This window comes from Spea bombifrons, chromosome 12, assembly GCF_027358695.1.
Source record: "Spea bombifrons isolate aSpeBom1 chromosome 12, aSpeBom1.2.pri, whole genome shotgun sequence".
Classification (NCBI taxonomy): Eukaryota; Metazoa; Chordata; class Amphibia; order Anura; family Pelobatidae; genus Spea; species Spea bombifrons.
Window position 1 is genome coordinate 8,373,597 of NC_071098.1, and position 26,848 is coordinate 8,400,444.

At 39.0% G+C, this 26,848-nt stretch overlaps 1 protein-coding gene across 2 annotated transcripts in view; it reads right to left on the reverse strand.

The window, feature by feature from the left end:
- Positions 1-208: 208 nt before the first annotated feature.
- Positions 209-26,848, reverse strand: part of ACAP3 (ArfGAP with coiled-coil, ankyrin repeat and PH domains 3) — a 72,436-nt gene continuing 45,796 nt past the window's right edge. Inside the window, exons 6-26 of one of the 2 annotated variants that reach the window (XM_053452558.1) lie at positions 26,237-26,420; positions 25,984-26,028; positions 25,341-25,436; positions 24,288-24,362; positions 23,395-23,406; positions 15,307-15,419; positions 14,936-14,987; positions 14,268-14,368; positions 12,843-12,954; positions 12,556-12,764; positions 12,205-12,274; positions 11,996-12,090; positions 11,422-11,630; positions 10,998-11,096; positions 9,605-9,706; positions 8,594-8,686; positions 7,823-8,043; positions 7,574-7,683; positions 6,901-7,011; positions 6,435-6,496; positions 209-383 (exon numbers count right to left, since the gene is read on the reverse strand). In XM_053452558.1, coding sequence (XP_053308533.1) covers positions 277-383; positions 6,435-6,496; positions 6,901-7,011; positions 7,574-7,683; positions 7,823-8,043; positions 8,594-8,686; positions 9,605-9,706; positions 10,998-11,096; positions 11,422-11,630; positions 11,996-12,090; positions 12,205-12,274; positions 12,556-12,764; positions 12,843-12,954; positions 14,268-14,368; positions 14,936-14,987; positions 15,307-15,419; positions 23,395-23,406; positions 24,288-24,362; positions 25,341-25,436; positions 25,984-26,028; positions 26,237-26,420 — 2,278 coding nt within the window. In that variant the 3' untranslated portion in view covers positions 209-276. The remainder of the gene's footprint in view (positions 384-6,434; positions 6,497-6,900; positions 7,012-7,573; positions 7,684-7,822; positions 8,044-8,593; positions 8,687-9,604; positions 9,707-10,997; positions 11,097-11,421; positions 11,631-11,995; positions 12,091-12,204; positions 12,275-12,555; positions 12,765-12,842; positions 12,955-14,267; positions 14,369-14,935; positions 14,988-15,306; positions 15,420-23,394; positions 23,407-24,287; positions 24,363-25,340; positions 25,437-25,983; positions 26,029-26,236; positions 26,421-26,848) is intronic. The other variant, XM_053452559.1, reaches the window with a different exon arrangement.

Below are 26,848 nucleotides of genomic sequence, written 5' to 3' on the forward strand. Positions count from 1 at the left end.
GGTTATTTCAACTGCAGTAGACCAAGCTTTCCTATTTTATTGGCCAAAGCAGAGGGAAATCCAAGGTAGGTCATCCATGCTAAGATTTAGGAGTGTTGTCTGTTTTTTGGGTGGGTGTCCAAAATGAACCACTCTGCACTTTTGTGATCCATGGACCATATGTGGTTTCTTGGATCTACTTTATACATCATGATGGGCAACCTTCTAGGGACGGCAGAACCGTGTCGCTCAAAGCAAGAATGTTCCTGTGGGTTTAGAAAAAGTTCTCGGTCTTCACTATCTGCAAGAATGACTGAAGTGGACACTCCTCCGGCTTAGCTTCTCGGGGTTGTTGGAGGCCATGTGGGAGAATTCACGGAAAATGTCCAAATATGTGGTGTCACCTGCAATGCAATGGAGCAAAAATAAAAAACAACGACCAAAAGGAATGAGGACTGAGACAGCCCTATTAACACCAAGAGAAACTCTTTAGAATCAGTCTGCCCCTTATCACCCAAAAGGCTAAACAACATTTGAACCAAAAGCCGCATCCCACACCGAGAAGTCAAACGCTTTTTAATTCTGGTGTTAGCTTCTTTTAAAAATGTATACACAATTTGTATAAAAAAACCCTGAAAAGATCCATTCATGCTAAATAAATCCTGTTCTACTGCACTGTAGAGGAATGGATTTGCATATGGTGCCAGATGGCGATCTCACAAATGAGATCAATACGTTTTTCTCAGAATTTATGAGATGTTAGACATTTAGTCCCTTTAAATCAGATGAAGTAGTGTCAATACGAATATAAGTAGCAAATCTACTCAAAACAACAAAAAATTATTGGTATAGTTGGGGGTTATTAGTTAGGGCCTGTTCTAGTTCATCCTGATTAGACCATTCCAATGGTTTGGGAACTAAGATTATCCATTTGCCTTTAACTAAAGCCTCCTACGTAGAATAATTCACCTTTAGTATACATTAGACAAGAGGTTAGTGATAAATCTTTAAATAAAAAAAATAGCAAAGTTTTAAAAGAGGACTTAACACCATAGCAACCAACAGAATAGTCCAATCAAGTACATTTCATTGGGCGGTGGTGATAGGATCACAGGACTCCCAGCTAACTTGCATTTTATAGATAAAACAGGTTTAAAATAATAACAATAATAATAATGATAATAATAATAATAAGACTTTTTTCTCTATAAGTGATGGGACCCCTAGTTAAGTTAAGACTTGGCGTTAAACTGAATGAATATAGTATAAATTAATCAGGGTAGTTTGTTTGTCACATGCGCAAACTAGGGCACAAGTAAAGCCAGACAAAGAAATGTTTAGTATCAGATGGCAAGGGTTAATATAAATATATTAAGAAGCCAGACAAGACGACAATAATAAACCAAGCAGATCAGGCTAAGAGTTGGAGTATATTTTTATTAACAGTGCTTAAAAAGACAGATTGAGGAAGAAGTAAAAACATTGCGATTTTTGTGAATGTGTGTGATCCGTTGTGTTTATGAACACACACACCAACGTCGTTGCGTTAAATGTAAGCCTATTGTTGCTAGATGCCCTATGACGAGCCATAAGGACCCCCATCGAGAAACAAGAGGCTTCAAAAATACATTAATTATGACATACAATATTCACAAGTAACATCTAGAGGTTGAACAAGCAAGAAAAGAAAAGTACAATGGAGGTGTAAGAAAAGTGTACAGTATGCATTAGCCTATATATACAGCAAGCAGGATGTGTCGTAATTGTGCAGTTTTCAAATTCATCATGCGCCTGCCATTCCTTTAACCAATTTCTCCCACATAAGACTGCCATTAGCCTGTACTGCTAACGTTTCAATTTATCCGGTTGAATATGTTATGTGACCTCAGATAATAACTTATATCCCTAAGCTAAGCCTTTGCAGAACCAGCCACAGTTTGAACCAAGAACTCACACAAAAGAGGAGTCCCAAAAAGGACCAGATGAGAAGTTTCCAACAACAACAAAAACAAAAACCAGTTGGGTGATCTTGTACGGTTCCAGATAAGCTGCATGCTTGTTAGGAGATCATGCAACCAGGTACTCATTGGCTGTTACCAAGATTTACAAGATGGGGTTAGTAATTATTTATCCAGTCCCCAAGAGCGGAGTCAATGCGATCGGAGAAGAATAGCATTTAGGAACAGAGATAAGCAACCCCTGTTGAGTCCAGAAAGCACATCCTCATCAGGCTTACATGGGAAAAAACAAAGTGCCCTGGAGCGACAACATTTCTCATCTATGTTTCTAGCATTTTTAACCCCAAAAAAGGAAAACGTCACAATGCACGTAGCTTACATAAAACACAATTTGGAGTGAATATTTTCAGAGTGTTCTATGTTTGTAATAAGAATTAGAATGACATTAATGGCAATGTGGAATTAACCAATGAGTAACAATCAATTATAATGACTTCCATCTTTGTCTGCTTTCTCTGGTCCCATTACCTATCTATTCCATGCGATTGTTTTCCCCTCAATGCATTAACTATTCTTTAAATAGCCACATTTAAAAACAAAAAAAACAAAACAAAAAGTTCAAAAGAGCGATCCTTCTCCAGCAACTAAAGCAAATCAACCACAATGCAGCCACTTCACGCCATCGCTTATGTTGTCTGTCCATGGCACAAACGGTAAAAGAAAACACATGCCCTCGTGCAGAACACAATCCAGTGAGCGTCAAATTGGGTAACGATGGGATTTAAATGGATGTACAGCGTGCGATTATTTTTGGAGATAGTTTGTAAATCTGTTAGGAGCTTTGTACTAAAATAGGTGGGTAAAATAAAATGGGGTAAAAAAACAGCAAAAAAATGGTTGTATCTATAAGTGCTCTAGCAGTAAATGTTTTGATATTTTAAAGAGATTGTTTCATATAGAAGTGGTAATGGGATATCTTTTCCATGTCTAAATATACAGTTTTTGGGTATGCTTACTTCATCTGATTGTTCTTGCTGTGGTAGATTAGCTGTTATACAATCTTTGTTGCTTCTATATCCAGCCAATAATGATTTCTGTGTCAGGAAATGTCATATAAATGCCTCATACAGATGACATTATTGATCATAGTTTAATTTATTTATTTTTTAAGGTAAGTCCATCACGGGCATTTAGGTCTCCGCGGTTCCAGAATTCAGGGAGCGGAAGCACTTACGTGGCTGTAGATGTTAAACTTTTGCAGCAAGAACTTGTCAGAAAAGGTAACTAAACAAAGTATCATGCCAATATATATAAGAAAGATAAAAGATACAGCCCATTTAACTATCAAAGGCTTGGTTTTCTTTACATTTCTTGTAAACATTCACAAGTTTTATAATATGGCTAAAACGTCAGAAATAATTAAATCAAACTTATGACCAGATCACAATGGATGGGGATTTGGCAGGCATGAAAATAGTAATATATATGTATTTAGAGCAGATACAGAAAATATCAGAAAACAACTAGAAGTCAGAGATTTATGTATAAATAGGTATATTAACACCCATCTCTATAAAGTAAGTAGAAATTACGAAAGACAGTTGCATAAGAACTTCTAAGTATTCACTTAAAGAACAAAATCCTTTTTTTTTCCAAAAAAAAATAATCTGTATCAAAAGGAAACATCACATTTCCTAAATAATAATACATTTATAGGTGTATGCAGAATTCTGCCGATCGTGAATGAAATTTAAAAAATCCTTTAGCTAATGTATAGCATTTCCCGTATAGACATAAAGGGTGGAGAAAAACCTTTAGGATAGCATTCCTAGAAAGGAAAGTACGGCTCCAAACTGAAGTTTCTTGGGTACGACTCCTTAGAGTTTAAACCAGCTTTTAAATCTATTATATCAGCCTGCATTGTACTGCTCTGATTGGCATTAACCTTAATAAATTAACTATCAAAACAAAAATATATATCACATAACACCATCACTGCTCAAGAAAAAAAAAAAAAGAAAAAAAGCCTGTAAAAAATAAATTCACTTATAAAATTACATATACACAACAAAACAATATACATATATGTGTGTATCTCCAATACTGGAAGGAGGAAAGTGCACAAGTATTTTTTTTTTCTTTACATAAAATGTACAGCCTTGACCAGAAAAAAAAGCAGCCAAAAATGACAAAGAAAGTTCTAATTCCATTTCGGCACGGAAGGGGCAAAATCTGGCATTGAGTATTGATGCTTGATTGAGTTTTACCGAATACTTCTGACCTACAACCAAGACATTCATCTGAGGACTGAGATCACCCGGTGGTCTTATGGACCTCCTATCAAGTTAGCACCTTATTTTTCCTCCCATTCTGCGGGAGTCCTGCTGGTCTGAAGTTAGCATGCTTCGGTCTGGCAGTGCATCTAGTTTTAGCATCCTGATTTTCCTGCCATGAATACGGAACACGAATGGTCATCGATGGTTCCCAAGTAGTGAATTATTCATTATATAAAGTAATTGTCCATCTCACTGATCAACGTGTATTTTAATGCTTTTTACAATGGTGGTGGTTGTTATATTTTTATTCTAGTGATTATGGAAATCCATAGTATGCATTTTATAGGCTTTTGGAGATTAATAGAAATATGGCTGCCATTCCCACGTGCTTAATTATTTGGTGATTATATGATTAGGCTTTTATTGCATGTTCTATAGTGTAGCAATAAAGTGTGTAGAGCAATTGTGGTTTTTTTATTTTAAAGAATGGATTTCCTTTGCTGTGCTTTTTTTTTCTTGAGAAGATGTTTCAATGCCCGTCCCACCAAAGCCGTCAGCGCGAAGGTATGGAGGACGTAAGGTGCATATCATTCTCCAAGTCATAAGCCCTGGAGAGGTTATGAGGCTAGAAAATTGGTACAGTTTTTTTTTCCCTAGTTTATACAACACTCATTTTCTTACTTCGGTGGATGGGTGGAATAAAGCAGAACAGAGATCTGATGGACAAAAACACCATGGAAAAGTAAACATCATTTTTAGTCCAAGCATACGCAAGTGGGGAAAAATGGCGACAAGATCAGGTCACTGTGAAGAAAAAAACCCAAATAACATAACAGTCCTCTCTGTGTCCCTGACCTTCCTGACCTCTTAGTACAATGGAATTGCATAGCACTGGAGGCGATAGATACGATGGGGAAGCCTCTAGTTTTAAACTCTTAAGCCGTTAAGTTGGATACATTTTATTCAGACTGGGTCTAGCCTATTCTGCCCGAGTAGGGTTATCTGTCATTGAGTCCAGGCAAGGGCAAAGACCTCCAACACTGCCTCTGTTCTCCCACAGATAAGAGTTTAGGGATAGTGGCGTTCCCCACATTTAAATAGTGCACTTTGTCCACTCTGCGCATACAGCACAGGGGATTTGATCTGGTCCTCTACTGAAGTACCACAGCTCATACTGCCTGGGAAATCCCAGACCAAGGATGAATTAAGGATACAATAGAACAGAACATGAAGAGAAGCTGGAAAACATGGGTGGTGTTGGCTTTTCAAGGCTGAACGAGGAGGTTCTAATGACCTTCTATTGTGATTTAAATAGGGGAAGGAGCTGGTACTCTGTGATCGTGTGTCAAGCTGCAGGTGACAAAGGTTATACGCTTTATCGGTCTTCTGTCATCTATTGGGCAGTGAAGAGGTTGATGCAAAACATATTTATAGCTGGAGTTGGGTTGGGGAAGCTATAGGATCTTGTTTGTGTATCACACGAAAAACCTAGCAGTAAAAGCACCAGGAAATAGACAACCTCAAGATAGAAAAGTGCTTTGAAATAGGGTATCTAGTGATACCGCGCAGCGTTCTAGAACCCTTCACTCCCCATTGCTCAGTTCTGCATTATCTACTGGTTCTTAAATTCCTGCTCTCGGGTGGACCTCAATGTATCAAGACACAACATTTTCCAATAAATTAAGCACCAGTCCCTTGAGGTTCTCAGACCTCCCTGAACATCTAAGTACCTTCCACGGGGTTCAGCTGGGAGGCATGTGAGCATTAAAGAGGCAGAACAGGCCTGGATAATCCACGTGCTTCCGTCACCTTAGTGCCCACTCTCATCTTGGTAACATAAACAGTATAAGAAATCACAGTTCATAAAAGTGCTGAAAGGTACACAAAATATGTATCATCACATTTTTCACTCTCTTGGGGCAGTGATGAGGAGAAAAGAAAATGCAGGTCCAGACCCTTCCAACGATTTGGTTTAGTTGTGCCCCTGGTCCACCTGTAATGATTCCCTCCCCTGGTGCCAGAAGACAAACCCCATGCAGGTTTCCAAAAGAAGAGCAGCTAGCACTGTAAACGTTCTAAGGAAAGACAAGCTGTGCTCCTTCAGGCACAAGCCAGAGGAGGGCGTCTGTCTGACTCTAACACTCATCTATATGTAAACAGATGAATTCCTGGATGCACTTTCTGTACTGCTGCTCAGTGGGACTGTTGCTTGGATATTGACCTGGTTGCCCGAAAGGACCTTCTGCTTCCCTCATCTCCTCGTTCATCCGAGCCAGTCGTAACCTGGGGGGAAGCCAACATAGTGTTAATGTCTTACTCTCATGCCAAGGCAAGGTCAGATTTATGTCCCTAGGCAAAAATACAGAAGAAACACTGAAAAGGGACATAAAATAAACCTTAATCTATTTCTATTATTGTTGTTGTTTTTAGTTTGTGACACATATTGTCCCTAATTAAGAGGGCGGATGATTATCCTGTTGTGTGGACAAAAGTAGAATGTTCTCGAAAAGTCTTTATTAAAAACGAATATATATATATATATATATATATATATATATATATATATATATATATATATAGTGATTTCCCATGGACTATTGGAACCTCATGGAAGAAGTGACTACTGGAAAGGAAGAATTTGCGGAAAATGTAAAGGCAGCGAGGCAGGAAAAAAAGGAAAAACTCACAAAGTAACAATGTCCGCATTAGCAGCCTGCACCGAGATACTGAGAGGGTCTTGTCCATCTTCATCCACGGCATGCTGATTTGCCCCTCGTTTCAGGAACAGACAGACCTGGCTGGAACAGGACAGCATTGTCATTAAGAGCAGACACATTCCCGTTTATAACCCAGGGTCAGTTATCATACACGCTCCTGAGCGTAGCTGATCAACAGCTTATAAGCAACATGCTCCAAAAAGATTACAGTTAACTTTTAGGCATTGACTAGAACCTAATACGATCATTAATGATTGGCTCACATATAGTGATGATGATTACATTCGCATTGTCAATTTTTTCCCTTGCTTTAAAGAGACCCTCCAGTTACTAAGCGTGACTGTGCATGTGCATGTACTGTATACCCACCACCAACCAGCTTATGCAAGAGTTTCTGGGGGTCTTACAAAAATAAACTGGGAAAGACTCCTAGAACATTGCTTCTGTAGCCATGAAATTATTAAGTGTCACGTAGTATAGTACTGTGCCAGCAAACAAACCAAGCTTTAAGGCAAAACATATCTAAGTAAATAACCTACACTGCAGACGGATAACAAACATAGCCTCGAATTGGGAGGTCAGCATCACCCCGGCATCCTTCTACCCCACGCTGAACATATGTTGTGATCGACACTGGACTTACCCAGTGTGTCCCAGATATGTGGCGTGATGAATTGGCGCTCGCCCTCTCATGTCAATTTGGTTGACGTCTGCTCCGTTCTGCAGCAAGAACTCACAGGCTATAAGCGATCCCTAAAAGAAGAAAATAATATTTTAGAAAAGTGTCTGCATTCCCAAACTATTAATTGTAATATTTATTAGTATATATTTATTATTTTAAGCTAGAATGCTCCTGCATATGCCTAGAACAAGGGAAGCATTTGATATTTACCCCTATTACAGCCTGGATGAGCGGCGTTTTGCTTTCGTCCTCATCATTTACCCAGTTGACATTTGCGCCGTTAGCAAAGGCTTCCGCCATAATGGGCACGTTTCTTGCACGCGATGCTTTATACAACAACAAGCCCGGGTGCAGCTCTCGAAGATCTTCTGGATCAGAGGGTTCTTGTTCCGTCTCTGCCTCCCCGCTGGAATCTTCAGAAATCTCACATTCTGGATTAACAGGGGGGAAAAAATCAGAGTGGGGCTTGAGTTACGAGTAAGTGATACATTGTTATCTTCTGTAGTCAATAATCCTTTGCATGGTGAACATCTCCAGTTGGGATATAAATCCTTGAACGTATTTTTCTCCTTACAGAAGAGTTACTTTCAAACCTGTTTGCTTTCAGTGAGCCTAACAGCTCTTGGGTGGCCAATGTGTTTCAATGCGAGAGAACAATGTTGGACCCGAGTTGGAAACTTTTCCATGATCTACACTCCAGGGTCCAAGGTCAGGGAGACTGGTATTAAAGTGGATTAGGCGGACTCTTGCTAGACTATCTTCAGTTAACATCCCAAACTCAATTGTTTCTTAAAAACACCTTAATTGTTCAATTTCGTGAGCAAGCTAATCTAGGCCGAGAGGAAATCTAGAAACACAGGATTTTGCATTGGTTCCCTCAAAAGATCACATTGATTAAGTGCTATATAGTCGGAAATCAGCAGGAACACCGTGAAAAGAGAAAGCGAAAGGGAATTACAAAGAAAAACAAAAGGGACTCACCTTCCTCCGTGACGCTGTCCACTACGGAGCCAAAGACTAGGATGTCACTGCTACCGTCTGTGCTGCCCCCCAGTCCGCTGTCACTGCTCAGACCTGCCGGGCCAACAAGACACAAAGCACCGTCATGTTAATATGCGGGAAGCTAAAGGAAGACTAGCATGCACACATTTACAAGCGTAACATGGCCAGTTACTTGTTTAAACTGGATATACACATTATATATAATACCACATTTACAAAAACGTTAACAGATACTCACAAGCACCACTTACATATGCATGTAATCGAGATCAGTGTGCAATACTTATAGAGACAATATATACCATGAAGTGCGAGAATGAAAAACATTGTTCAAACAACTTTGTAAATTTTAACTATAAATTATATTGAAAGAGCAGTAAATCGCTGCATTGCTAGGGATACTGGCCAAACATTGCTCCGTGTGTAGAATGCGCTACGATTTAGAACAAGCAGGTCCTCCTGATTATGGATGTCAGAAGAGGACGTCACAGAAGCAGATGCCCGCTGCTGAGGATTATATCATGCACATCTATGACCCCCTGACAGATGCTCCTTGTCTTGGATTGAGTGGCAAACGCCAGTTAGAAACATCCTAAACTGTTGATTTAGTTATCTAGCAGTTTATTTTATTATTATGGTTTCATTGGCACAGGTGACAGTCAAACTGACCGATATGTCACCGAATGGACTCCATGAGTCTAGGATACGGTCTAGCCAATTTGAGTTATAACAGCATGCAAAGTTTGGGGTTCATTAAGAATAATACCTTGTAAGGTCAACCATGGAACCATGTGGTACAAAATTTTCCCAATATACAAGGATTTTAACATTAAAAAGTCATCACTAATCTGAAGGCATATAACCTTGTTCAATAAGATTCAAAATGGCTGACTCGTTGGCTGACTTGATAGCAATCGCCCCATAAAAGAGGACCCCCTTATCATGCATACATATAGGTGCATATTTGTATTCTACTGCCGCTGACCTTACCTCCATCCGGAAGGAACGTCATAGCGCTCCCACCGGGCTCAGCGCCACTGCCAGTCCATGGAGCAGCTGGCAGGGGATGCTGCGCATGAACCTGGTTGCCACCTAAGAGGAAGGTGAGGGCATTGTCACAGAAATTATATAAAATTACAAAAAAATCTACTTTGGATTTCTTTCAGTAGGTCAATGGTACTACTATCCATGCAAAATATCCACGGAACCAATGTTTTGTACGGTGTATTTTAGATCTGCATAATCTCTATGAAAACAGTTGCTATGGTAATACGGTAACCACAGAAACACCATGTAGTTTGTGCCAGACACCAAAACAGACTAAAATGAAGAAAGCAAAGACCCTAGATTTATGGGCTCAGAATTGGGATGACTATTTAAAATAGTAATGGGGTGCGCATACATGGGGTATCACTTACATTATTGGGGTACTTCAGCTTTTAAGTCAGTTCTTTAAATTGAGCTATAGGTGCCGTCCCACATGAATCACGATCTCTAGCATGTTAAGCCAATTAACCCTTGCAGATCTTTCATTTTGTTATTTCCACTGTGGGTTTAACCCCATAAAAACAACACAGAGACCTCTAAGGGCCATGTCTTTTTAGCGTCTATGACAACAACCTATCAGTGCCTGCCATTATGTCACATGACTATTAACTCTTCTCTGAAGATATATGAATGGGGTAAACTTTCACACAATTTAAGAATTATATCTAAAAGGGCTTACGGCATTAAACGACACTAGGAATGATGACTGCTGCTTTATTTATTTTTTATTTATAAAATGCAGCGGCTTTTCTTCCGATTAGCTCAAGCTTTTCCATACCCGTTGAAACATCTCGGTTAACCCTAAACATGTCTTCAGAGCTAATACCGCAAACTGGAACCTCACTCAACACTAGTGATCAAGCTGTTCAACCACAACTCCAAATGTTCTCAGTTGACTTGGGAGTTGCTGTTCATCGACCCCTAAAGAGCTACCTCTAGCTACCGGTTACCCCATCCACCCGAGTACAGTCCCGAGTACAGTCCAAGTATAAAGATGTTATTTCCAGTGAGGCAATAAAGACTTGTTCTTGTCCTAGTAGACTGATCAGAACTAGGACAAATAACATTTATACTCCTCAATCTTTGTGTGATTGATAACGGCATTGGAGCAATGCTAAGCTGGCTACCATAGCAATGAAGATTTAAGCTCTCCCACGTAAAACTTTAATCCAAAATACATCGAGGCTAGATTATTAAGTGGCAGCAAAATCTCTTTATTGAGAGCAGTTCTTTAAATCCCGCGCCGAGGAGATTTTCTCGCTCGCAGGATAAATGTTGGCGTAAGAGGAAAAGACGCGGTGAAGGTTAAGGACAATGACTCGTGATGTATACTTACTGCGTGGCCCAGCTCCTGTATCGAAGTAGGAGAATAGGGAGTCTAACTCGTCTGGACAAAACAAGGAATCCCGACGAAATTTGCGTTCAAGCGTGGCAGCTGGGAAACAAAAATATGAAGATTAACGTAATTCACAAATGTTTCTGCGTTTTCTTTTTTGCGAGGAGCGGCTGGAAAAGAGACATAGTCGACCCAATACCACGCAGTTTGTTGGTTCTTGATGGCGGACAGCATGTTCTATGTGAAGTGTAACGCGACTGTACACAGCTACGTCTACAAGACACTTACGTAATCCTGACCGGGGATGAGATGGCCAACAAGGCTCACTTGCAGCCCTAACTCTCCCTCGGCAGGCAATTATTTTATAAATCCCCGGAATATGGATAAACCAATGCTTAGGAGGAAAATCAAGAACAAAGCATACCTGAGGACAGCATGGCCGGAGATGCGTTCCCTCCTTCGTGTCGGTATTTCCGGCGGGCAGAGGGCACTTTGGTGGTGCTGTTGTTCCGCTGACATTTTTTCACACTCCACCTCTGAGGTTTCCTTATATTTTCAACCTCAACGCTCCCCAGCCGCTTCAAGAACTTCTTCTCCACGTATTTTGCTTTTATCCACACCTCCTTTTCCTGTCTAAAAGGCCATTAATGGTGTTTTAGCAGCACATTATTATATTAATCCACTTATCTTATATATTATTTATTGCCACACATCTAACTGGAAATACTGAAAAACAAAACAAAGCTGAAATCTCTCTTGAACATCTTTGTTACAATTATTTTTGTATTCAAGCTCTAGAAGCTCTTCAAGTTCTAGAGCAGACAAGCTCTAGTCCGCTCTAGAACTTGAAGAACTGTGTTTCAATTCTGAGAACAGTCTGGACTACTGATGCATAAATAACACAAAATAACTCTACACGTAAACATAAAACATCAAGCGCACCATAAATGTTTGAGATTGTTCCACCAAAGACCATGTGCAAACTATGAAATACATACCGAGAGCACCCCGACGTCGGCTTCTTTAAGCCTAAGTGCTCGCATTCTGCCTCGTAGATCTGGTTGATGGTACTGTTTCCCAGCTCACACATCAGCTGGATTGAGACACGGCGAAAAAGACAAAAAAAAATCCCAATCAGGTCAACTGACAAAGCCCTGACTGACAGACATTAGCTTTTTGGTCCAAAATAAATTAGAACCTTACTCACCTTCAACAATTCTGGCTCCCAGGAATCCAAAGTGAGGGAGCGGACTTTCGAGCAATGAACGCCCAGACTCCTAAAAAGGATGAGAATCAACGGCAGAAATTGGTCAACCCATTGATAATTGTGATACACCGAATCTAACAGCAACAACATCATTAATGCAGAAAAAAATGATATTGTCTATACACGTGTTATATGCTTAAACCATATTAAAAATGACTTATTATTATATATATTCATATATTTATGTACACGTGATATAATATAGAATCCACTTCGTTATTGGCGGCAAACAAGTACATTTAATGTTCTTTAATATATAGAATAAAACACTCTTTTCCTGGAGCTGCTTACCTGTGAATTCCTGAACATTCAATGCAAAGGGTGATTCCTAAATTGATGCTGGCCCATCGAGGATCGGTTTGCCCGCAGTCACAGCACTGGTCATTGCCGGCAATGCTCTGCACCCGTTGCAAGATAGTCTCCCCTTTCACGCTGCGTTCCCGCGAATCGCTGGCTGAGTCTATGCTACTCGTGGAGGGAGAAGCTGTTCTGTCAAGCCTCTAATGGGAGGGAAAAAAACAAAATTTTAACAACTGAATCAGCTTATGGTGCATAAAACCCCAAGGTAGGAGTCCCACCTCTATGTAATGGTTATCTGGCGTCTCCCTGTAGGCAGAGGCGATGCTGGCTTGCACGGCTTGGATCCAGGCTTGTCGAAGTTTCTCTGAGTCGGCCTGAAGCATGCAGCTCCTGGAATATCGACGAAGAAAGTCATAAGTAGGCTAACAAATCGTCCTAGCCATCCCATCTATCCGCATTGGTCTTGGATAACAGCAAATAAATATGCCTCTATTTCACAATTTATTTATGAATTCTATTGATATAGAAGAAGTGCTGCAAAAAAATGTCATTTTTGTTTTTAGTCCTTTACCTGCAGTACTATGTTTAGAAACACTGTATACTTATTTAATATAAAAATCTTACTTAAAACTGCAGAGTCTCGTACTAAAAGCAACATCATCTATAACCTCAACTGAACTATTATCTAACCGGTAGCCATGTAGAATATCTATAATAAAGTATCCACTGCTCTGTAGCTTAGATTTAAAAAATTACCATTGAGTAAATTTATATTCCCGTCATTTCAAATCACACCAAATAATGATCTATAGCTGTACCACCAGCAGGGAATGTACCTTAAATACAGCGCTGCGAAATATGATGGCGCTATATAAAACAATAAACATAATATTATATTAAAAGGTAGCGGGCTAATATAAACTGTGATAAGGTGCAATACCCAAAAAGGTTTCCAGGTGGCGCTGTGGTGCTTCTATTTCGCAAGCTGAGCACTCGGAGAAGGACTAACCATAAATGTGCAATGCATTGTGGGAGCTTCACTTTAATACCATCACGTCTCGAAAGTGCTGCTCACTCCAGATGGCTTTAATGCAATAGTGAAGGCCAAACGGCGATTAGGCAGTAAAAGTTTAGAATCATGGGTATGGGAGGCAGACGCATCCAGAAGCATTTATAATTGATGTCTTGATGGGCACGGAAGCTGCCCACTCGCTAAGATAACATCTGTGTCTGGACAGAGGGATGCATTAGGTGAATCGTGGCCTATGCAGATTCCTTTCAGCTCTGGGGAGTCCTATACGGTCCAAACACAGAAATGATCTTTGCGCCACCAGCAACCAAGCCTATCACGAGAGGGAACTAAACAGTAGAGACTAAACTGGAATGGGGGCACCAAGATGTATATTAATAGAAATGAAGAATTAGAGGGCAGATCAGACCCCTCCGGCCCGTCTACTCTGCCCGTTCTTCCTGATGTAAAGACTCAAACGTTTATCAGTTCTTGTCTTAGATTCAGGAGCCATATCTTTCTGCCGGGATGCTGTTAAACTTATCTACTACTCACTCAGTGAAGTAAAACCTCCTAAGCCTCTGACGCTCTAGTTTTAGATATCGACCGCTCGTTCTAACATTTCTCCTTCTTGGAAATAAACGTCCCTCCTGTAATTTAAGCTGGAAGGCATGCTATAGTGAATCCAACTTACTTGGAGGGCGAGACAACCTCAAAGCAAAATCTCCTTTCTATATCTTCACAGGGTTTCACGGTACACAGTCTCAGATCCTCGACGACCACAGTCAGAACGTCCTGTAACAAACACAGGGAGACAGACTGTCATCAGCAGCTCAAACTCATAAAACAGAGACCGCGTCACAAGCCGCAAGATGGAAGAAAATTACCATGAAATTGATTAAAAAACAATTGTATAAATGTTGCTACTGTGTAAAAAAAAGATGGGAATTCAGTAAATGTGCGCCAGGAACACTGACTTATATCCCTGTCCAAGAAAGGGATGCATGTTCAAGCAGGGCCATTTTTAGTATGGAGTCTACCTCTCCAAGTCCAGGAGAAATGCTCAAAACTATGGCTGTCTAATCTCAGAAATAGGTCCCTATGAACAAATATGGCTGCTATGTAGACAAGAATATATAGAAGAGACTACTAAGTCCTTCACTCAAATTATCCAGATGGCTTTTGTGACCACAGAAGAATCTACAATTACTTTTTGCTCATCTTAATGTACAGTAGACTCATTCCAAAAACTCAACTTTCTTCTGTAGCAATTTATGTTGTTTTAACAGTCACAGATACACATGAAATTGTATAAAATATATATATATATATATCTATATATATATATTCAAATATACTCACTTTTAATTTTTTCTGGTAAACGAGCTGGCTGTTCTGGATGGAGAACCACCTCCTGTAAATTAAAAAATGGAGTTTAATTTCTATAGCCGTGCATGGGAAGCCCCCCCCCCCGTCCTCTTGCTGTAATATAGCTGATCAGAATGAAAAGGCATATTTTTTATGACGCCTGTATGGAAGTTGTATTACTATGGGCTTCTGCTTCCTTTGCCGTCTCATCTGCTGTACCGAGATACAATGTTTCAGATATGGAATCAGTAAATGGCCATAATGAACTCCTTTGGTCCCATAGATGTATGTGCTATTGGAGGACATATTAACCCTATTATATCTGGATCTCCCCATCTGCCTCACTTGCACTCGGATCTACTAACCGATTCCATGTTTTGAATGCGTTGCTGGCCCTTTTGAAGAGATATCCTTCCATAACAACCCCATTAGGGGCATCGACATTAAATTCTGCCTTTGTGTCATCATAGGAGAAGTCCTGGAAGAAAAACAGAAAAGATAATGAAAAAACGATCTTCCAAAAGGATAAATAGACAAGCGGAACCATGCAAGACTTTCATAAGGCAGTCAGAAACCACAAAACATGACTTTCTTGGGTTGCAGATTCCCAGGTTTAACATGCAACAGATCTTGGGTTTGAGATGCTAGATGGGCCAAGCTGTTCTTAGCTGCTGTTGCTGAGAAGGGTTCCATATGTTGGGCTTGTGTTTTAGAACCTGGCTTAGGTGCAATATAACCCGAGTTCCAGCTACTATTAATAAGGTGAAACAGATCAGCAAAGCCTCTAAACTTTGAGTCCTCATTACATTCAACAGAGACCAAGATAGAAGGAAACTTACCTCATCAAAACCCAATTTAGACAATCAAGATTTATATTAGCAACATACTAGGAACTTGGGCACTTGTATAAAGCCTCTAAGTAACTACGTAGTAGCTGAATGAATCCAATAACAATGCCTCAGGGAACAGTAACTATCAACCACTTCAAGATTAACTCACTGGAGACACTGATATTCAGAGATTTCAACTTTCACAGTGAGAAAATGACCATTTGGGAAGCTCAAGTATCATCAAATCAATACAGAGGATGAATCAGTTCACTGGGTAACACAACTATTAAGAGTGTATTTGCTAAGTTGCCTGTTTGCATGAAATATGGGGCTTGTTGAAAAGTTTAAGCTTCACTACGCAACGTGAAGACCCAACAATGAGCTTCTCCTGCAATAAAAGCCAAACTGACAAAAATAAGTCAGAGGGCATTGAATGAATCTCACGTAACATATGACGGAGAATTTTGCACAAGTTCCTCCATATCAATTATCAAAACCGACAAAAGGAGAAGTATCCAGAAACTTTTGTTAACACATCTGCTTTGTATTAAAAGTGAATTATACTGAAATAATAGTCTTTAATTTAAGACAAAATAAGAATACAATTACCTGCAACTAAGGGAGAATGGAGCAAGCGCCACTATTATAAGCTGGTAGTGCATCAAATAGATAAAAGAACTTCCAAGATAAACATATTTAAGCCGGTTGTCTTAATGAGGGTGAAAATTAGGGTAATTGCCCACAAAATATACCTAAACAGCGTGCCTGTGCAATAATTGGATTTAGATTAATGAGTTAATTATGCAATAATTAGAGTGATTGTGAGATCAGACCTTGTCCCAAAACCGCAGTTTTTGTTGAGCTAAACAATCAAACGTGGTTTATACTTATTTACTTAACTTCCGAAACATGTATAAACCATAACAGCACCTTAAAGGTCCCTTACTGCTTCTAGCGTAACTAAAATTAATTAAAGCGACATATTGTGTTGTTTTTATGGTTAACTAAAATGTGAGCTTTCACAAGTAGCTCAAAAAACTCAGGGGGGGGTCAACTGCCCTGTAATTACAATAACTAATATCGATTAATTAGTTACAGAATAAATAAATATTAAAATAATTAAGTAAATGAAACAATCTTCCACCCCCTGCTACCGGTACAATTCAGACAAACTCGTTTTCCTATTACATTAGATACTGGGAAAGGGTATAATTAATGTGAGATGGGACCCTGCGGCTCCTCGTTCATTCCTATACTATACACAGTGGATTGGATGGAATAGTAAATCAAATGGGACCCTTGTGGGATGTTAATAATAATCACCTTTCCAAGTGCAATCTTTATTTAATCATCAACTTCATTCATTCATTGTCATACCCACTTAATACAAGAAATAAAAGGGACCCACAAATGCCTTGTGCATCTCTTGCTAGTAGAACGTGGCGATAAGCGATAAGATCACTATATTAAACCTATAGATCCTATGAACCTACAGCCAAACAGGGGTAAAATAGGAGTGGATGGGAAAGGATTGTAACAAAATAAGTTAACAGTATTCCAAATCTAACCATATGAATAAAGGGCCAAGATTAGTGCAATTCTTTCTATTTAATCGTTGATTTAATATAGTACGGATAATAAAGTGACGTAATAAGTGACGGATAATAATTGACTCTTGATTTTTGTGTATATATTTTGGGATCAGTTTGGGGAAGGCTCTTTCCTTTTCCAGCATGACTGTGCCCCAGAGCACAAAGCAAGGCCCATAAAGACATGGTTTGACATCTTGGTGTGAAGGAACTCCTGTGGTCTGCATCAGACACCTTTGGGGGTGAATCGGAATGCTGACTGCGAGCCGGACCTTCTCGTCCAAAATCAGTGTCTGATCTCACAAATGCTCTACTGGATGAATGGGCATAAATTCCCACAGACACTCCTAAAGCCTTCCCAGAAGAGCGGAGGCTGTTATATCCACAAAAGGTGGGAGGCAACGCCATAATGATGCCCATGGTTTTGGAACGGCATGCCCACCGAGTTTGTATAGGCGTGACGATCAGCCGTCCACATACTTTTGGTCATACAGTGTATTTTACAAATAATTAGAAGAATGAATCAATGTAATCCATTGAGTATATATATATATGTATATATATATATATACCTCTTAATCCCTTATTTAATACAACAATGTTACTAGCCATTTTATGCTTGGTTATTATTAATAAATTTGTTTATAATAAATTTGTAATCAACCCTTTCCCAGTATCTAATGTAATAGGAAAACGAGTTTGTCTGAATTGTACCGGTAGCAGGGGGTGGAAGATTGTTTCATTTACTTAATTATTTTTATATTTATTTATTCTGTAACTAATTAATCGATAATAGTTATTGTAATTACAGGGCAGTTGACCCCCCCTGAGTTTTTTGAGCTACTTGTAAAAGCTCACATTTTAGTTAACCATAAAAACAACACAATATGTCGCTTTAATTAATTTTAGTTACACTAGAAGCAGTAAGGGACCGTTAGCGTTAAGGTGCTGTTATGGTTTATACATGTTTCGGAAGTTAAGTAAATAAGTATAAACCATGTTTGATTGTTTAGCTCAACAAAAACTGCGGTTTTGGAACAAGGTCTGATCTCACAATCACTCTAATTGTACTATGGAGGTCTACGTTAAAAGCAAAGTATTGTAAGGCAGTATAATTACAGTTCCTTGCACTATATTTTAAAATCCCATTCAAATTTAATCATGTCACTCCCGTTGTGTGCCAAACTAATGAAATTCAATGTAATAACACTTTTTTTTATCAATTATTTATGCTTATCCTGTTTGTTTTTGCTTTAATGAACTTAATGTAACTTAATTAAGGGTGGAGGAAATACGATTGCACACTTATCAATGAAAACAAAAGGATTCTCCTACATATTGACCATTGTCCTATTGTCCACTTCCAAAAGTGTACATTTTTCGTACTTTCATGCTTTTGATCTATAGAATAACAGTTTTAAGACAATAGCATGCTAACAGAATGTTTGTTTCCCCGATCGCCTTGAAATATTTCCTAATAGCTGCATAAATTGTTATCGCTATATAAATAAAAGATAATAATAGTAGTAATAATATCGATGATGATAATAATAAAACAATAATAACAGTAATAATAATAAATAATAAACAATAATAATAATTGTATAGCTGGGACATGTTTAACATGACACTAAACTGTCATATTGCTTCTATAGAACTATATAGCATTTGAGGAGTTAAATTCACTTAAAGCTGAATTGTTTTTTCACCACCCTCCAGAAGAAACTTCACAGAAGTAATACTTTATTTTCTCCTCTTTATTAATATTAACTATAATAGTTCATTTAATGTACAGAGTATGTTGTCTAAATATATATACCACAAAATACCACATCCGGTTAAGACCATACATTTGGAGCAGCACTGTAGGGGTTAACCCCTTGTGCTTTTTTTCCTTTTAAAATTGTAGTCTCAGCCTTCCATCCGTGACATCACAATGGTTGCCATGCCAACCTGTTCAATGCCCAGGGAGGCCACACAATATGGTAACAGATTCCTTCTAAATGCACTCATGGGAAATGCGCTAATTTATTCTAAGATGCGGATAGAAACATGTTAGCATTCAACAAGTAACTATTGCTTCATACGAGGCTGGATATGAAGCAGGTATTCATGTGCTTAATAAAAGTGTAAAAAAATAAGAGAGTTAAGAGAAGTGTGTTTTTCTTCCATAAAATGTGTAGTTAACCAATTGCATGGCAGCTCAGTAGAGGTGGCAAAACACTAGCCAATTTTTACTATATCAGCGACTGCCAAACCTGGATTTTTCAGTATGATTAATCTGAACAACCAAGGACCCTAATGCCACCTAAAAAAAGTTTACTGGCACAGAAACAGTTAAGATACACCATGGAAGGTGGACAAATTTCTACTCACTGAGCATATAAAAGAAAAACTATTGTTGAATAAACCACGGAAATTACTGTAACATTACGTTGCTTTAATTACAGACAGAAGCAAGAATTAATCATCAAATATACAGTGTGGCGCAGAAAGAATAACAGAAATAAAATGATATCCTCGATGTCGGAGTATTAGTCCCAAAATTGCGTCCATAAAATAATAATTATCCTACGCATATAAAGTAGGCAGATTACTCTGGTACAACTTGCTATTCAATTTACTTACCAGCAAGTATTCCAGGTGGCCAAATATCTTCATCCTTGTGCGTTTTAGGACGCGTAGTGTTAATTAGATCAATTCTGGAATATATGCCATTTCTCCTTGCTTGGTAGCCTAAATCCTGCAGGCTATCTATGCGTCTTTCCGCCTTCATAAACCTCACTTTGCTTCATCTGAAAATCCTGTTGCCCCCTTTTTTCCTACTTACTCAAGCTCTGGTGGGATGGAGTGTGTCATTGCTTTGAAGCCCACCAGCCTTCCTACTCCAGAGGGAGGGAAGGAGGGCCATTAGCATACAGCTGTCACTTTCTGGATAGCCATGGAAGACAGGAGACAAATAAAGGCAGGGAACAATTATCATTGTCTTTTACTCCAGAGGCCAGAAAGGTGAGGCTAGTCATGTCCTCTCATCCATACAATTTACTTAAAGATCCCCCCCCTCCTCCTTGATTCATCAAGTCAGATCACAAAGGAGCCCCGTCCTCTCAAGCAAATACTGATAGGCTGAAATGGGACACGGCGAGAGCGTTAATAACGCAGCCCCATCTGTCTCACCTCCACGCAACAGCCTTTATTTTAAGCTTTTCTCTAGCAGGCGAATATATTTCAAAGCAAGTGGGAAGGCACGTTAGATTGCGATGCAGAACTGGCGATGTTCCGTCTCTTTCTGGTTGTCCTCCGACTCTTATTGCCTTATAGCTCGTCCTTGGGGAATGACTTGTTAACGATCTGTCATCGACCGTGTGATACAGCTCTGCTGGTTCCAACCTGCACATTTATAAATCATGCTAAAGGACCAACTATCAATGTTTTCTAGGGCAGGCCGGGTGAACAAATCTAATCTCTTTAAAAAAAAAATAATAATTAAAAAAAATAATAATAAAACACATTATAGTGTACTATGTGGCTCTGTATAAGAAAAGATAACAGAGATCTATTATTTTTAAAAACAATGTTCTGTGCAAAATGCTTTAGAAAAAACAGCACTTTCACGGTTGTAAATGTGAGCCTTAATTACCTGATTCTTCCTTTAAATCTCCCTCTGCACCCCTTCTGTCAATATGGTAACATATATCTTCCTGCTTAATGAATCACTCGTGTCACTTCCAGGCTCGGAAACTAATGAATGACCCGGTGATCTATGAGCATCTACCTGGAGGTATTGTCCTGATGACCATGCTGCTCCCTTAGGTCTGTTAATAAAATTACGTGTATGGAGAGAGGTTGGGCGGTGGGGGCTTTGCAGCTAATTACCCCAACAGGGTAATTGGCTCCTACAGATGGGAAACCTGTATCCCTTCTGCTATTTCAGGAAAACAATGCCCTTCATCCAAAAGTGTGTTTACACCAACTATTAAGCAGTAGAAGAGTTTTGTACCACCATTTACCAATGATGTGTGCCGGTTACACCATGGCTATGAGTGGCCGATTCCACTTGGCTTCTCCTGCAAGAAGGGCTAAGTTGCCCCTGCAGTTAATGTTGGGAGAGGTCCTATTATTGAATACCTCAACACAACCCTCGACAGACCTTATGAAATACAACCCAAAGATCGAAAGAAAGATCGAAAGAAAGGGTTGTAGAAACCCAGAAAAATCTAGGATTGTATGACTTGATGCTGGTAGTGCAGCTATTGGTCCCCTGCACTCATGAGAGCCCCCCTCACGGCCCAACAGTTGCCTTACCCTATGTATAAATAACTTAACAAAAAAAAAGCCAAATGGAAAATTCCTGTATTGATCCTCCTAGGCTTTGTTTATTAATGACCCGTCGGAGGTGACCTCTGACCTTGTATTGACTGAGAGACAGGGGGGGTGTTCTAGGCTGTCGCCTTAGTGGTCCTTGAACATAACGCAGAGATAATAGACACAAGTGGCTAGACTCCACCTTACCAGCCAAATGTCATATCCATCGTCAACTGGTTGGAAAACATCTCCAAGAGATGTGCTAATACACAAGCAATAGCTGGGGGGCAGATGATTTAACCCCTTCTTTAGCATAGGACATAATAAGAATAAGAATCTACAAACCGGTATATGATTAGTACCATTTGGTACTACATCTGAACACGTTTGGACCTCAAATGTACCCCTTTTTAAAAAGAAGACTATGATGATGATGGGATTTCCATCGTTTCTGCCAATTATCAGCCAACCAGCGTTGGGGTAGCTGAGCATTATGGGTGTTATAGTGCCTCAACATCTGGCCAGACATCAGATTGATTCCTATTTGACTTATTTTTAACGCTAGCCGTTGTGAGAAGTTCCGAGATGTATCTTTCTCATGAGATGAATTTGCGGGGCCTCAATAGCTCCCTTTCTGCATTTCCATAACCAGTGAATAGTGACTAGAACACAACCGTATTACCCGACACAATGTACATAGTGTCTGCACACCATTCCACGCTCTCCAGTATGACTGCGTTACTGTCTGATCTCGACACTCGCTGCATTTACCCAGCAAGCTCAATAATCTTTTATGTCCCAGGTCAGGAAGCTGCATAAATCATTCGGACATTTGCATAATTAAAGCAAAAAAAAAAAAAAAAGAGATTTCCGGCTACACAGTTTAAGCATCCTGCTGTGTTGCTGATGCACCAAATTTGATAAAAGATTTAGTGGTTAAAAAGCAGTGGACCTTGTTTTCGGTCTAGTCCACAATTGCCCATTTGGTGGCGGCCCATTGTTTTTGTCCATGGCCACAATGGGGGAGCATCATAAATTGCAGTCAAGGATTTGGTCTACAGACATGATGGTCTCTGTAGAGAGTAGAATGTGCTTCACATAAAAATTTTTTATAAATACAGATCAAATTATATATAATATCACATAAGGCACCTTCTAGCTGTAACATAATTGCAAGAGGCTTTTCTATATATATATATTTTTTTTTTCTATATTTTTTTTTTTAAATGAACCTTTTAAACGTAGACTTGGATTAGCGAACACAACGTGCCATTGGAACACAAGAGTGATGGGAGTGATAAAGGGCCATTGGAACACAGGAGTGATGGACGTGATAAAGGGCCATTGGAACACAGGAGTGATGGACGTGATAAAGGGCCTCTGTACACAGATGAAGATATTCTATTAAAAATCAGCCGTTTCCAGCTACAATAGTCATTTACAGCATTAATACCGTCTGCTCTGGATTTCCAATCCATTTCATGTTATTTTAATGGACAAAAGTTGCTTTTCTTTCAAAAAACAAGGACATTTCTAAGCGACACCAAACTTTTAAACTGTAGTGTATATACACATATATAAATATATATAATAAAATAATAATAAAAACATAAATACACATACATACTGTATATAATACTCACAAACTGTATATAGTGTATAGGTCTCACATTATGGACAGAAGGTTCATTTTATGATGGATAGATAATAATAATACCTACAAACTCACCTGAAGAAGAGTCTGAACGTTCATTTAAAAGGCAACGTGATGAGAAAAAAAGAAAAGAAAAGAAATAAAACAAAAAAACATTATTATCTTAGCAAGTATACAACTTTCTTAATGGTATCTGTTGGTAACAATTAACGTATGCGCCATAAATATTAGTACAAGGCTGGTGCAAAAGGAAACGTATTACATACAATGTCTCATATCATATATAAGGTGATGCAGAACTCATTCCAAAAGTTCTTGTTAATTCTCTATTGTCCTGAATAATGAACAATTAACATTTGAACTGCTACAAGATCAAAAGGAGCATTGTATAAGAAATAAAATTTGACGAAAACGGTTACTGATAGGAGAGAGAACCATAAATCGACAATTACCGAAAGAATAGAGCACAGAAAGTCTTAATCGAAACAAATATAAGAAACACAAAGGATTCAATCTTTATTACATAAACTAAAATGAAGGCATCACTGCCTGGAGATTCAGAGGTAGGGTTGACTTTTATAGGGACGGTATTGTATGTGAATGCCATATAATAAAGCTAATTTAGCACTAGAAATTAAAATGTACATGGTTTGGTTTTATATATTATCAGGTTTTTTAATAATATCTATATTTTTGGTTTTTATTTTTTATTTTATGAACATACTAAATACATATATAGATAAATACATAATAAATATCTATATTTTACTTGGGTCTCAAATACTCGTGTACCCAGGTTGTCTTCTCCTGTGTTGCAAACCACAGTTAGATGTTACTTTGTAGCTTTGCTTATACAAGAGGTTTCACAAGATGTTGGCTACAAGGTGCGGGGCTGGTATAGACACACAGATAGAAAACTCTTGGAAAGGAGACAATGATCTGCAAAGAATAAATCATGGGGTCCTTACCCTTTGCTGGATAGTTGCATGTTTGTGCTCCATCTCTCGTTTTTCTACCGCCGAGTCGATCACCAGTTGGTCCAACTGAAAAGTAGGACACAGAAGAAGCTGTTGAGTTGCAGAGTCGCCGTTAAAGCAACTGCCCTATGCCCAGGCTTATCTAATGGGACCATGGCAGCTGCCCCCCGAGGCCTTTAACAGAGATAGCCTAGAGGCGGATATCTAGGTGCTGACCTCTCCACAAGTGTTGCCTCAACTCTACATGAAACTCCAATATCTGATATTTTTTTATTTGATTTATTTTATTTGACCCACCTGCTTTATTGCCCCAATATGAACTGAATAACACAGGTTTGTGTAATTCCTCTGAAGGGTTTAAGCGCCAGCCAAAAAATGAGCAAAGTTAATTTGTGTAGGAAGAGATCCATCCATAGGGATCAATAAAAGACAGGTCAAAAAGTTTGTTGCCAGCATTAACAGTTTAAAAGCCCTTTATATACCTCATCTGGAATGACTGACTCCCATCTAAAAATATTAATTTGGCTACACAGCTCATATATTTGTATCTACATACATAGCAGCTGCCATTGTCAAACCAACTTTGCTCCACCATTAAAATGACCGCGTTATGCATTGTGCATGACGTTCAATGTTTTTATTGATCTGTGAGCAATGTATTGCACCCATATCAGTGTCTATGGATCAATTCCAATTGTTCCCAAGCATACAAGGAGGAAACAAAATTACAATACTAATAGCAGGTGTCAACGTAGGTTAGCAGTTGGCCAAACAAGCTCAATTACATCCAAGGCTCCATGTAAATCACCCACCCCCAATATAAATGATGTTTAAATATAGCATAGAGTCCCTATCATGGTTTATGTTATTAATGAGGTACAGCTTCTAACTAAACTAATCAAAACTTTTTTAGCTTATATTTTATTTTTTTGAAATGGTTTCTTAGGTATTTAACTTAAAACTATTTACTCTTCGCGCACCAATCAAAACATGAGAGTTAGATTTTGGAACATATACCATGGTTGGCATATACTACAGACATACCTCTGAGGCTAGTTTCTTCATATAGGGATTCAGCTCATTTAAAAGGCTATATCCTTGCTGGAAGAAGGTATACTGGGCATGCATGAATGACAGCATCTGTTAGGGACAGAGTCAGTATATGAATAAATAGGGTTAAAAATGTAGGAATCAATACATTCACCAGTCTTGCATCGTGGCTAGCAGCTGATTGGCCGTTTAGTAAGATCCTGATTGTTGATTGGTTTTCCCCGCTGCAACCTGATCCCAGAAATACTTTCAAAGGTCCACATTTTAGATTACAGATAAGTGGATCAGAGTAAATTTGTATATCAGGGATCTAAAATTCAACCGCATCGGTCCTTTATCCCAGGACACACGTAATTTGCATACCTTGCTACAGTATATAGGATGTATAGATAACAGAGGGGAATCAATTACCCTGTTATACATCACATACTCTGAAGGGGGCAGCACTTTACATGCACTGGTCAGCAATAAGTGAAAATGATGTGTGTCCTGGATAAGAAATTGGATGCAGTCCTCATATGTTCCAGTTGATTTTTTAATCAATCAGATATAATTGGCACATTGGAGGACTTTTATCCCGTTAAGCCAGTTGTACAAACATGTGTTGTGTTGAGAAAAGCTGTGTTGAAATACTCACTGCATCCAGAATTTCAAACTTCTTTTTGGCTTGCAATACGTTGATCTGGAATAAAAAGAAATGATGCCCCAATTCAAAGCCATTTCACAGAATCACGCGTACCAAATATATGTTCTCTCTCACTGGCAGGAGAAGAGCTTTTCACTCATATGTAGCCAGAGTGCCTAAACACACATTTACACGCCCAATGTAGTTATATTAAACAAGGTTATGATGGCCAAGTAGGCGATGGTCCTCGCCTGGTTCTTCTTACCTGCAATACGTAGTCCAGTGCCAGGTGCCGGAAGCACTTCCTTGTAATGGTCAGAGTACCCGTTGCTTCTTCTACTTCATGTGGTTTGTGGCGGGGAGCCTGGGCATTTTTCACCAGTGCGATGTCCAGGTCTTCTCTCACTTTGTCAAACTGCTTCTTGGATTCTTTGAACTTTCTCACGTCACTGAAAATTTCACAACAAAGCCATTCCATAAATCCAGATCAGACGTTCACATGCAGCAAGCAAGAAGAGCAAAGAGGACCTTACAATAAAACGGTCTGTTGCCTATTTCTCCGCTCTCTTGTTCACCCCTCATAACCAATCAGTGACCAAATCTTCACCTAAGAAAAATCTCTCAAATTCTTCATTTTCTCACACGGATTAGTGCAAACCCGCTGCTACCTTTCATCATTCCAATCCATTCTGAACACTTCTGCCAGGCTAATCATCTTTCCTTATCATTCTTGACATGTCAACCACACTAGTCCTTCCATTGGCTCCACATACACTCCAAAATAAAATAACTACTAACCCTTACCCACAGAACTTTAACAACAATGCATCCAGTTATATCTCCAACTACTCTCCTAACCAACCCCTGTGCTCTGCCC